The sequence below is a fragment of the Arvicola amphibius genome, chromosome X, assembly GCF_903992535.2.
Source record: "Arvicola amphibius chromosome X, mArvAmp1.2, whole genome shotgun sequence".
In the NCBI taxonomy this organism is placed as follows: Eukaryota; Metazoa; Chordata; class Mammalia; order Rodentia; family Cricetidae; genus Arvicola; species Arvicola amphibius.
The window spans coordinates 5517202-5530630 of NC_052065.1; the positions used below are offsets into that span (position 1 = coordinate 5517202).

The 13429-nt window shown below is 43.2% G+C and overlaps 1 protein-coding gene across 3 annotated transcripts in view; it reads left to right on the plus strand.

The window, feature by feature from the left end:
• Sh3kbp1 (SH3 domain containing kinase binding protein 1) overlaps positions 1-13429 on the plus strand; it is a 336253-nt gene that overhangs the window by 265828 nt on the left and 56996 nt on the right. For all 3 annotated transcript variants that reach the window (XM_038316361.1, XM_038316363.1, XM_038316362.1), the window contains 2 exons: positions 8344-8395; positions 11739-11819. In XM_038316361.1, the coding sequence (XP_038172289.1) occupies positions 8344-8395; positions 11739-11819 (133 nt within the window). The remainder of the gene's footprint in view (positions 1-8343; positions 8396-11738; positions 11820-13429) is intronic.

Below are 13429 nucleotides of genomic sequence, written 5' to 3' on the forward strand. Positions count from 1 at the left end.
CACTAAAGGTGATTTTATGGCAAACGGGAAGAAAGACTCAGGTTGTGTGCAAAGCTTATACCATTATATAAAGAATTTGATCATAGTATCATTGAGTTTTGATGTCCATAGGGGATCATGTCACAAATCAACCACAGATTCCAAGAGGTTACTGTGTATTTACATCATGGAAAGACTAAATCTACCTAATTGACATATGCCTTCCTTCATATAGTTGTCATTTTTATGGTGACAGGGGCATGATTTCGAAGACTGGGGTAAACACTAGACCATTTTTCAAATGAAGGGGCAAAACCCACAGTTACCTCCATCGTGGTCCTCTGCCTTTAAATTTCTGGTCTTATTTTGCTGTGGCCATGAATTCACTCATGCAAGACTACAGTGTACTGTTTTAGATGCTCTTTGTTTTATATAAGGCATCAAGAGAAGTACTTCCTCAGGAAAGTGAAGTTGTTAGTACTGAGAGGACATGGTGTGGTTTATTTGTTGGGACATGCATATTTTGTGGAGCCCCATGGGCATCTCTGCAACCCCAGACAGGCAGCCATCATCTCGTTTGTAACCTTCATCCTTATGAAGTAGAAAACTCAATTTTAGGGAAACAATAGTCATACCTATCAAACATAGTCATGCCTAGCTGAAAAGTACTTGTCTAATTTAGGTTTTTGAAATTGCCATTAGAGCTTCCCCTTTCATCCTGCTGGCCTTTATTGCTTTGCGTCTATTGCTATGCCAGGCTTTATTGCTGTACCTAGAATTTTGGTGAGTCAGTGACAAATGTGGTGGAGCCAGGAGCTGCCATTTGCCAAGTTGACAGTATGATGACGATCAGAATCATTAACATGAAGACACTGTGTGGGCGATGATGGCGTCTGAAACATTCTGCTGCCAGTTTCGGCAGATGTCATCTTGTCTTGCCAGTGATTGGGGTTGCATTCACCCAGAAAAGAGGGCAGTCTGCAATGATCATAATAGACAGAAGCAAATGGCATTTCTTCCACAGCAGGCTTCTTGACTCAGCAGGCATCACCCGGGCATGCTGGTGAGACTGGCATATTTTCTGCCAGGAAATGGACTCAAGGGAGTTACCATTAGACCTTTTGTAATTCCTGGTGGACTTTCTTCCTGAGACGGCTCAGTGGATTCTCTCTCCAGTATGACAAACGCTCTGTGGCTTTTCCTCAAGGTTTTCCAGGGGAGAGTTCTCATTGATCTTGTGGTGCATATTTTAAAGCAATTATGTAAGCTATTTATGAGAGAGCCTAGATTCAGTCACTGCTTATTTTGAGCCTTGACAGTACAATTGTGCATCAGAATGGAAAGATGAAATATTCGGAGAGCTCTACTAAAGCAAGGCACATGTGCTGCCATTGTTAGCCAAGTGTAACAGGGAACAAGGGCTGGTGTTGAGACTAGCAGGAACAGTGTCTTGATACCATTAGAAAGAGGTAACCATTAGAATAAGTCTTTGGAAAGATAATGCTTTCAAATGGTAGTGTTTCAGGAATGCCCCAGGCTATGAACCTCCTAAGAGGAGCAGGCAGATCACCAGAAGCTACATGACATCCCAGTGCATGTCTGCTGGATGGGCTCTTTGAAGTTAGTGCCATGTACCAAATGGGACACCTGTAAGACTCCCCTCAGGGTCTTAGAGGAACAGCACAGTGTTCCTTAGGGGGACACCACAGTGGAACATTCGCCTCTCAGTCACAAGGACTCAGAAAACTTCCCTGAAGATGTCTGTCTCTGCCACTGTGATTCGGGCTCACTCTTCGTACTTCCAGACTGACACATGCAGCAGGCTGCCAGCTTACTAATTGGAATAGGACCTGAGAGATGTTAGCCAGTTTTGAAGACAAGGGTCTGCCTACCCCGGGCATTTGCCCCAAACCCTGTGGGTCTAAGTACTTAGGGCCTAGGTTACATAAAATATCCAGATTTATCTGGGAAGGCAAAGAGCCCATGTGAAAAGAGTTAGCTCTTGTTAGGAAAAGCCTGGCAGGTATGGCTTGAGACCCTCTCCACACATGGAAGGAGAAGGCTTGCCAAGGGAGCCATATGCTGAGTTCAGCTAAACCCAGACAATTGTTGCAAAAGTATTGTACTGTTGGCGTTGGCAGCTCTTTTTTTTTTTGTCATATTCACCACTGACCAGGGCCTGGGATTGCAGTTAATTGGCAGAGTGCTTGCCAAGAATGGAGAGTCCTAGATTTGATCCCTGACACTGCGTAGTCAGGGTGTGGTGCTGCGCACCTCTGTGTTCAGCTAGGGTTTCTATTGCTGTGAAGAGGCAACATTTAATTGGGGAAAGTGTTGGAGGTGGAGGCTTACAATTCAGAGGTTCATTCCAGTATCATCATGACAGGGAGCATGGTGGCATGCAGGCAGACATGGTGCTGGCTACATCTTGATCAGAAGCCAACAGGAAGTTGACTGGGACACTGGGTGGTATCTTGAGCATAGGAAACCTCAAAGCCCGCCCCCACAGTGACACACTTCCTCCAACAAGGCCATACCTACTTCATCAAAGCCATACCTCCTAATAGTGCCACTTCCAATTAGCTTATGGGGGCCAATACCATTCAAACCACCACACCTGCAATCCCAGCACTTAGTAGGTAGAAGCAGGAGGAACAGAAGTTTATCTGTGGCTATATATTGACTTTGAACTCAAGTCTAGAATACGTGAAACCCTGTCTCCAAAATTAAAACAAAACAACAAAAAACAAAAACAAAAACAGAAAAAACAAGTCAGGCATCCTTCACATGCCTAACTCTAACTCGGAGGGAGATAGAGTCAAGGGGTCTCCAGAATTTGCTGACTTCTAACCTATCCAAGGAAACAAGAGACTCCACCTCAAAGGAATAGATGGATAATGGTGGCAGCAGGCATCCAATGCCCTTTTCTGACCTCTATGGGAGTGTACAGGTGTGTGTACATGCACTCACACACGGGGGTGGCAGAGAACATGAATGAATGAATGAATAGATTTTTTTCAAATAACCGCTGACCGTGGAGAGGTCCTTCCTCTTCACGCCTCTCTCCAGGCCCACTGCCGTCTGATCGCTTGATTTTCTGCTAGCTCAGGTAGAGCGCTGTGCCTATTGAGCCTCACAGATTTGTTCTAGATCAGGCAATTTTGCAGATTCAAACTTTTATCCAAAAGGAGTTCCCGTGATGCTTCACCTGCCACAGATGAGTTCTCCGGCATCAATTCTGACTACTTTCTCTTCTCCAGGTTCTTAGACACCCCAGTTTATAAATTTGTTCTTAGCCAGTACTTTTTCATCCCTAGGCATGTCCATTAGCCCTCAGATATCTCCTATAATTTTTTTTCTAAGTTCTAAATGTGGCCAGTAAATTACAAAAGAAATAAACATATGCCTCCAAATAAGCAGTTTGGGGAAGATAAGCTACTCACAACATATCTATCTTGAATATTTAGTTTTTCTGGGTGGTCTCATACACAAGAATTGGGCTTATCAAGCAATTTATGCCACCCAAGTTTGGCCTCTTGGTATAGCCTCAATGGGTTTCCCCCAGACCACCCAGATGGTGTCACCTCTTCCTTTCCTGGCAGTATTTACAGCCTAGGCTCTCCCAGTGAATGTCTCATTTGTCATATCCTTATCTGTAGGGCTGATCTTCCATTGCCCAGTTGGAATTTCTTTGAGCTGACATCCCAAGCTTCTCCTTCATCGGGACTATAGTATATACAGTATAAAAGTGGTGAATAGAATCTCTTTGCCCTTTGGTCTTATGGTGTCAAATGTGCCTGCTTTTTCTTCTGCCCATCCTTTCCTGTTGATTGATCCCTCTTGTACTAGTATAAAAGAAAAGGAAGACTAGAGGGCGAGATGCGTGCCGCTGGGCTTCTGTCACATTCCACTTCCCAGACAGAGGGATGCCCAGGTCCTTCCACTGAACATGGGATCTGAGCGTATAATTAAGCTGTTACTTGCAGGGTGGGCTGGGTGGAATGAAGCTGAGACAGCCTACTGGGAGAAAACTCTATGCTGGAGCCTAGATGACCACCTAGTTGGCCATCCACTTGGATTGAAGCAGTCACAGTACAAACGCAGACAGTGAGGCTAGAGACTGAGGCAGGAAACCAACAAGAGTCCCTCCCAAAAGCAGGTTACGCAAGGGTTCCCTGGGCTCTCCTGTGCAGGTGACAGGGCAGGAAGTTGTCTGGACTCCGGAAGGTGCAGATGAGTAAGTACAAGCATTATCATCACTCAGATCATTGCTCCAGCTCCGTGCTTTCAGAGTGTAATGATGAGTCCTCCAGATGTGATAGTGATGGCAGAGCAGAACCTCCCATATTCCTCTAGAACTATGACGGGAGCCGGGCGGTGGTGGCGCACGCCTTTAATCCCAGCACTCGGGAGGCAGAGGCAGGCAGATCTCTGAGTTCGAGGCCAGCCTGGTCTACAAGAGCTAATTCCAGGACAGGCTCTAGAAACTACAAGGTAACCCTGTCTCGAAAAAACCAAAAAAAAAAAAAAACTATGGTGGGTGCCCTGGTCTGAAAAGGTCCATTCATGTCCCCTCCAGCCTCTGAGCTTAGCTTGATGCATATATTTTCCAAGGTCCAAATTTGCTACAAAAAAATCAAGCTAATCCCCTAACCAAGCCCTGCCACTTCATTTGGATTCAAATGGGACTTAGCCCTGTCCAAACTCATGTTGGAGCTTGGTAGCCTGTGTAGCAGTGTTGAGAGGGCTGGGATTTTTAAGGAGTACTTAGGGACTGGGAAGGTTGCTCAGTGGTAGAGTGCTTGCTTAGCATGTATAAAGTGCTAAGTTCAATTTCCACTACCCAAAATAAAGCAAAAAAGAGATAGGTCATGGAGTTATCACCTTCGCCAATATATAATTCCAATATATCCTTAAAGAGACCTGGTTAATTCTCTTGAGACTGAATTAGTTTTTATAGAAAGTAGGTTGCTACCCTGGCACCACACTTTGGTTTCTCTTGTGCATGTGCTGCTTCTGCCTGTACTGGCTACCCTTCCCACCTCCTGCCAGGAGCTGAAGTATTACAAAACCCTCGTTATAAGCCAGTCAGAAGCTAACACCACATTCTTGGACTTCCAAAATGAAGACCCCCACATAAAGCTATTCCCCTTATAAATTACTCAGACTTACGTGTTTTATTACAGTAACATCAGACAGGCTAAGGCATTCCCTTATATGTAACCAACCCTCAGGGTCTAGCCTGAGGTTATTTTTAACAAAGCCACTCTGTGTGTGTTCATCTCCATTTCTTTGAGTATCATCACGTCTGCTGGAGATTTGCTGCTCTGCCTTTTCGGTTCTCATCACCATTTTTGCTGTATGAAAATTTCAACATAGGCCCATGCACTTCAGCTTTGGGAAGGTGATCTGGAGCTATTTGGGTCTTGAAAGAGAACAAGGAGGGGTCTATGGGAGGGCTTGGAGGGAGGAAAGGGAAGGGAGAATGATGTAATTATAATCTGTTAAACTTAGCAAAACCATAGAGAGTGGTCAGTTCAAAGGGGGGTGGGGATCTAAACTCCCTCTGCTGGCCAGTGACTATCCAATGTGCCGCCTACAGGACAGATAGCTCACAGCTCACAAACTATCCCTTCCTTTTAAATGTGTGTCCTAACTGCCTCTTCAGTGGCCACGACTGCATAAATGCATACCTCTGCCTCCTCCCATTGTCACGCTCACAGGCAGACTTGCTGGGACCACTTTGTACACAGTCTGTTCCTGCAGCATTTCCTCTCTCTCCGCCTTTCTCCTCTCCTTTTATTCTTCGGCCCATTTTTGCCATGTCGCAATTCATGTATCTACTACATGCCAAATATTAGACAACATTAACGTTTTTGTCTTGTTCTGTCTTTCACATTGCCCAGTAATCAGAAAGTATGAGCGTTTATAGTTGTCTCCCCTGCCCCCACATAGTTTGAGGTAAGGTCTCCAGAATAACAGCTTCCACTAGGGAGGCTTATGTTTGGTTGTTTATAGGATATTTTAAAGTAGGGCCAGAGAGATGGCCCAGCCAGTAAAGGTGCTTGCCACCAAGCTTGACAACCTGAGTTTGATCCGAGGACCCCCACACACAGTAGAAGGAGAGAACCAACTCTCACAAGCTGTCCTCTGATCTTTACACACGTGCTGTGACATGTGTGTGCAAGCTCTTGTTTTTTTTTAATCAATAAATAAAAGAATATTTCAAAGCAGCAAGGAGTGAGAAAGACATCCTGGAGGAGGCATTGTTGGGACTTGGCTGGGAAGAATTAGGCCATAGGGTGTTGGCGGTTTCAAGAATAAGCAGTAACCCTGATCCTGAGGTAAAGGAGGTTAAATGGCAAGCTTTCAGCAGTAACTTCATTAGATAAACACACATCTGTTCCCAGTCTACTTTACACCAAGCTAGAGAAGGAAGGAAAAGGACAGAGTAAAGTAGAGCGCTGGAAAAAGCTGACAAAGAGAAAAGAATATCGGGAGACCCTGAGCCACAAACACATCCGCTCCATGCAGGGCATGTCCGGGTGGGAAGGAGGCCCTGAGAGCAGCTTGGTTTTTCACAGTAAAGTCAATGTGTCTGTTCTTACACATACAGTGCAGGGAAAGATCAAGGAGGAAACACACATGGGCATGCACACACATGATCCTGCGAGTCAGAGGTCACCGCTGCAGCCATACCTCTTTCCAGTCTTTCTGCTTTTCTGCGTCACAGCCTAGCTGAGCTCATACTGTAGCTGCAATCTGATAACCATTTCCTTCTCCCATCTGCCCGTCGTACAGTTGCCTGCACTTTGATGAGTTCCGTGTGTGCGTTCTGATGCCTGCCTGATGCTCGCTCTGCCTCGTGGCTGTTCTCCAGCACTGGGCCTTCACAGTAGTTCAGAGCTGTGGATCAAACAGCCCTGGGCTTGACTCCCAGTCTCCTCTACCCCATTTAATTGCTTGGTGACCTTGGGAAATGACTTTCTCTCAATTATTTCAACAGCGGCATGGGCATATTGATATCACTTCCTCCTAGAATTGCTACATGAGTTACCCAAGTTAAAGATTACTAACTCTTCTTGCAAAACCACCTCCTCCCAAGAGGAAGAGAATATTAATGGCCATTTACTGATGGGAAAGAAGAGCCATGTGAGGTTATTGTCCTTGGCTAATAATAGAGATTTATTCTACAGATTTCAGAACCTTTCTCTTACCCTGCTTACCCTGCTATAGCTTTTACTCAGGGTAATTTGTTGGAATTGGCAGATAATGAAACAACAGGCTGAAAAGCTATTGAATCCAGAGTCTGCATGCTATGATGTCCCCCACCCCCACCTCCAAGTTCCTTGTATGTCCAGTATTCTCTGGATTTTATTTCAAACAAATTCTTTCTCTATCCCATTGCTGTGTCAGAGAAAGGTAAGTCAGAGGGGAAGCTGAGCATCTGCTTCTTGTGGGCCTGTGGTAATGTGTGGTGCCTGAGAGGGTGAGGAGTGTCAACACCCATGCGATGCACATCCTTCTCCAGCCCTTCCTTAGTGCTGTCGCACTGGATGCTTCTCCCCTTGCCTTTAACATCACTGCACAGGATGGTGCTGGCTGTGTTCTCCAACCACTGAAATGTTTGATAAGTCCATCTTTGCCTATCTCCCTCCCTCCTACAGTCAATCTTGGGTGGCAAGGAAAAGCCCACAAACACCAGTTCAGGGATGAATGCTATTGATTGCACGGCTACTTCCATCACCTACAGAGTGACAGTGGGTAATAGAAATAGTGGGCTAATTCAAAAAGCCCCATATCCATTCCAGTTTATCACATGGTAGGGCATAACTGCTATGTGGGGGATCTCATAAAGAACTTTCTAGCCTCAACATAGAAAGAGGCAGAAAGTGGAGAACTTGCCAGGCTTTAGTGTACTCTTGGTTTGCATTTAGTTGACAGTCCCACACATTCTACCAGATCTGCTCTTGAGTCTTCATGGCGACTCTTACTGGCCTACTCAGTTATTCAGCTGATTAAATCTTAATTGCAAATGTGGTTGCAGTGCAGGGACCATTGTGCTTGCTGGTTTCAGGTCATTTCTGCTGAGCTGAGGTTTTCCTGATGGCTGATGGAAATTTAGAAAGGGGGAAATGGCATTTCATTTGTTGGTCTGAGTTGTGTTTTGCCGACTGAATTTACTTCAGTGTTTATTTAGAGGTGCCAAACAAAAGCTGGTGTCCCCAGAGAGACTTGCTCAAGTTTTTGGAGAGGTTCTCTAAATTGTCCACACTGCACATAAAAAAAACAATGTCTGTGGTCCGTCTGGGATGCTACAGCTTGCCAGCAATCTCATGTATAATTTTGATTGATTTTTTTCAGAGACCCAAGAAGCCACCACCTCCATCCGCTCCTGTCATCAAACAAGGAGCAGGTAATGTACCTTTCAGGTTCCTCATGCAAAATGTTCATCTTTCTTTTGCACAAATTCAAATTTTCTTTGTTAAGAGTTCAAGATTCTTGGACCCACAGACTGCTAGCCTGGGGGATGTGATTTGGTCTCAGCAGGCAGGTTTCAAATGAGTTGCTGTTTTTCCTAGACGCAAACAAACAAAAGAATCCACATCACTAAACGTGTCTCTGCTCCAGTGCAGAAATGGGGGTTCCCAAGAATGGCCAGAAATTGCTTTAAAATGAACTGCGTCTGTTTTCAACGATCTGTTTTTGAGGAGCAAAGAGCTGGTTATTGTCCTTAATGAGGGTCAGCATAGGGAAGATTACTTCCCGTGGAATCGCGTCATTGTATACGTACAGTTGCTGGGTTTTTACTGTCTGACCTATGTGGTTAGCCAAAATTTGCACTTACTTCACTTCCTCCAACAAAAAGCAGTTTTTCTAGCCATAGATATTTTCCCTCTCAATTCTTTTCTAGTCTTGAAAAAAAATTCCAGTTTACTCATTCTACATAGCTTAGATATTAATGTTGAATCATATAGGAAGAAGTGATGTCATTAAACATTCAATAACTCACTGCACAGTGGCTTCTCATACATAAAGATGATTCATGCTTCCCAATGGAACTCTTCTTTATAACAGTCACAGTTAATTGTGGAGAGAAATTCCTTTGTGGATGACTCTTTAAGTAGTTTTAAAACAAACTGAAGACAGAAAGGGACAAGGGGAGATATAAATACAATAAAAATACATGGCATACATGTATGAAAGTGTCACAATGAAGCCCATTATATTGGGCAATGAATACAAGCTCATATATGTATCTATATACATATTAATTTTAGCAAGAAACAACTAAAATAAAATTAAGGCTATTTTTAATTTTTAAAATCCTGCAATTATGATATATCTCTAGCATATAATATACATTATTATAATGTAAATTGCTAGATTTTATTTTTTTCATACATTTATTAAGAAGTGTTTTGTTTTGTAAGGACAGGGCCTCTCACTCTAGCCCTGGGTGACCTGAAACTCACATGAAGTTCATTCAGGCTGACTTCCAACTAAAAAGTGATTTTTCTAAAGAAGTATTTTTTGAGGGTACCACCAATTTGGAGGGAAAAAAATCTATTTAAAGCTAAACTTCTTTCCAATTTATTTTTATCTAATTGAGAATTACAGATATTGACCCCTAGAATTGGGTGTTAATTATATCTCTCATTCCACCCCATTACCCCCCGACATTGAACAGTTTCATTTTGCCCCCTAGTGGTTCTGACTACATAAATATTTTGTTGTGCTAAGTTTAAAACAGACCAGTTGTATATTTTGCCCTGAAGATCCTTTTTCCTAGAGGCCTTAGTAATCAAGTGGAGCCCAAGGCATTGAACTGAGCAGTTTGAGGCTTGGGCAGTCTACAATAGAGAAAGTAGGAGCAGATTCTCGGAGATAGTAGAACCGTCGTTAGACATGAGACTGTGCGGTAGCATGGTAGACAGACTCTTCTTGAAATAGTTTTACCAGCATTTGTGTGAATTTCTGCCAGGGAAGACACAGCCGCCTTTCATCTTCCTTCTCTTTTCTGCTGAAGTAGCTTGAGAACTGCTTTGTAATGAGGAAATACGTAGACATTCATATTTCCCTCATCATCAACTTTCTTTTACCGAAAGAGCCCAATTATGTAAATGATATAGATCCGAAACAGTGTTTAATGTATAGTAAGACATTAAAGGACATCACATGGAGTATATGTCCAATGCAATGTTAATTTTTTAACCCCTTTGAGGCCTCATAATTCTGATTTCAATACCTACGACCCATCCATTGGGCCAGCCAGGCAGAGTATCAGGTACTCTTCCAAGTCTGTCACAAGAGTGCTTTGGACAGATTTGTGCTTTAACTAGCTCCCGGTGCTCTTATATGCCTGAAGGCAGCAGCACTGATGAGGACCTCAGGTGAGGGAACAGTGGTAGGCCGCAAGGGTAAAGAAGGAATGTATTGGGAAACATGTAGTACTCGAAGAATTCACACAGAGAGAAAGAATTCAGGGAAAACCACTGTAACACAACTGCAATAATCCTCAAAATTATGTTCTAGATGCTATTGCTCTGTGACAAACCACTCCAAATTTAGTGGCATAAAATAGCAAATCTTTATAGAGCCATAGATTCTGTGGGCGAAGAAAGTGAACAGAGCATGACCAGAATGGTTAGTTTCTATTCCATCCGGCCTGAGACAGTGGCTGGGAAAACTGAACTAGTGGAGGCTGGAATAATCCACCTGAAAGATGGCTGCTTCGCACAGACGTGTTGCTCGCTCTGTCAGGAGTGCCCAGGAGACCGGGCTTGGCTGGGGCCGCAGGCCAGAATGCATATGCATGGCTTCTCCAGGGTAGTTGACCTCTATACATGGATGTCTGCTATTCCAACCAATAAAGTGTAAGCTAGATGGCCTCATATAACTTAGCCTTGGAAATAGCATGGAATTAGTTCGGCTATTGCTCAAAGCATTCACAAGGCTGCCCCCATTCTGGCTAAGGGAATATAGACTTCACCTTATATTGCAAGGTCTATCAAACAATTCTAGGCCATATTTTTAGTCTATTACAAGATATAGTCCAGATCCTTGTGGAACCTGTTCTTATTATGATTTCTTATTTATGTTTTAATGAGTAAATTATTTCTACACATTCTGCATGCCTACTCCATTATATCTTTTGACTTTTAATGTTCAAGGAAAAGATTAATGATGTTTTATTAATGAAATACTTACAGTCACGCAAACTTTTATTTATTTATTTAGTTAGTTAGTTAGTTAGTTATTATTTATCTATTATTTATTTATTGGGGTTTCTTTTTGAGACAGGATTTCTCTGTGTAACAGCCCTTGCTGTCTTGGAACTTGCTTTGTACCCCAGACTGGTGTCCAATGTATAAGAGAGACGCCTGCCTCTGCCTCCCAAGTGCTAGAATTAAAAGCATGCCCACACAATGCCTGACTTGCAAATTTTTTTTAAGACAGTCTTACTATATATCTGTAGTTGGCCTTCAACTTGTAGTGATCACTTGTAGTTATCTTGCCTCCAGAGTGCCAGGTTTATAGGCACACACCACCACATGTGGCTATGCAAGCCAGTTTCATGACATAAGGTGGGAATGAGTTCTGCTATGTTTCTGAGCAACTAATATCTGTATACTGCTAGCCACCATCTCAGGGATGAAAATCTATTGCCTATGCTATACTTGATAAATATTTAAATGTAATGATGTCAACTACATAGAGAAAACATTTTCTGATTGCAATTAGCTTTTCCCTTCTAGGTACCACAGAGAGAAAACACGAAATTAAAAAGATACCCCCTGAAAGACCAGAGACACTTCCAAACAGAACAGAAGAGAAAGGTATGAGATCAATTCTTCATTGGGATGTCTAGAACAATAAGCAATAAAGCTGTCTGTCACAGCGCTAGTTCTGATAACCCGCCTACACAATTTGCTTTTTCTTTGGAATATGGTGATTACCGGTTTGTTTGGATTGCTTCCAAACGTATCATTTTGAGGGAAATATGACTGAGCAAATGTGGCACTTTATAGGACAGAATTTATCTTCAAATCAAAACCAACCAGCTCAGGGCTCTTCCATGATGTGTCTACCATTGCCACCTTTCCTGTACCCCAAACTTGATTGTTTTTAAGTTCATCAAGGGCCTTGCATGTATCTGATGTTCTTCATCTAGTCCCTCCGCCTTTTTCAATGTCTTTGGGGACATTGATAAGTTGCACCATTGATATGTTGTCTTGACTTGCTGAAATTCCCATCCAGACAGATAAAAGCCCTCATCTTTGGTCACTGCTGGGCCCTTGAGTCTGGCTAATAGCATTACAGACACACGTTCCTGGTCAAGAATATTGGAAGGGAGTCGGGTGGCATGGTCATACTGGGAAAAACAACTCAGTTTCAGGGTCTCCAGAGAAAGCTTAGAAATTCCGTTGGTAGAGAAGTCTCTTAAAACCTTATACAGTCAGGTTTACAAATGTGTTTGATTCCCATCATCCGGGGTATCTTTTCCAAAGAAACCTGCATGCCATGGAAGGGTTCCTAGTCCTAGGTTCCCAGCTTTTGATTGATCACACATTTTTATGGGAAAGTTCTCTATTATTATGAACAGAAAGCCAAGCAAATTCCATTTTAAAAAGCAGTTATTTTGAAGCCACAAGAGAAATGCTGTATTAATGAATATAATTATCTGGAGGTGCTCTTCGGTGGCCTCATGAAATTTTATTGTGGAATTTAATATTTCACATCAGCTTGCTGAAAGTTTTGCCAACATTGTAAGCTATTAAGGATCTTTCTTTCTCGCTAATCAGGTAAAATCTGAGTCATTAGAACCTCGTTGTGAAGGCCAAGTCTGTGTTAGAAATCAATGGAAAGAAATTGCTATTCAGTGTATGCCCTATCAATAGCTCTTGGCTAAAAGCATGTGTTGTGAACTAATTGAACACTACCCCCTGTCCTCAAAGGAGACTCTACTCCCTGCATCCTAGCTGGGCTCTGGGATGAAGATACTTCATCCCTTGTCCCATGCCGGCTAACTTATAGATGGATGTGTGAGCAGCCATTCTCCTTGGCTGACCATGTAGCCACACAGCCCTCGCTCTTCCTCTCACGGAGTCAGGGAGGCAGAATTCCTAACCAGAAGCAATAGGACCTTCAGGGAACCAGTGTCTGAGTCTCAGCATCCCTGTGATGCCACCAAGATCCATACCATGTCATCCTGCAAGTCATGGCGTTCCTGTCCTTATTCTGTTCCTGTTGCAAGCCAGGGAATTAGCCCTCCTTACCATTTAGCTTAGCCCCTCCTTTTCTGGACCTAGTGTGCCAGAAAGTTCTTATCATTTCTGGTTGGGTGTGTTTTCCTTTAGAAAAACAGAGAAGGCAAGGCAGTGGTGCCTGCATAGTACCTAAGGAGGTACCCAAAGTTACTGCCACTTATTCTGAGCTCCCAAACAAC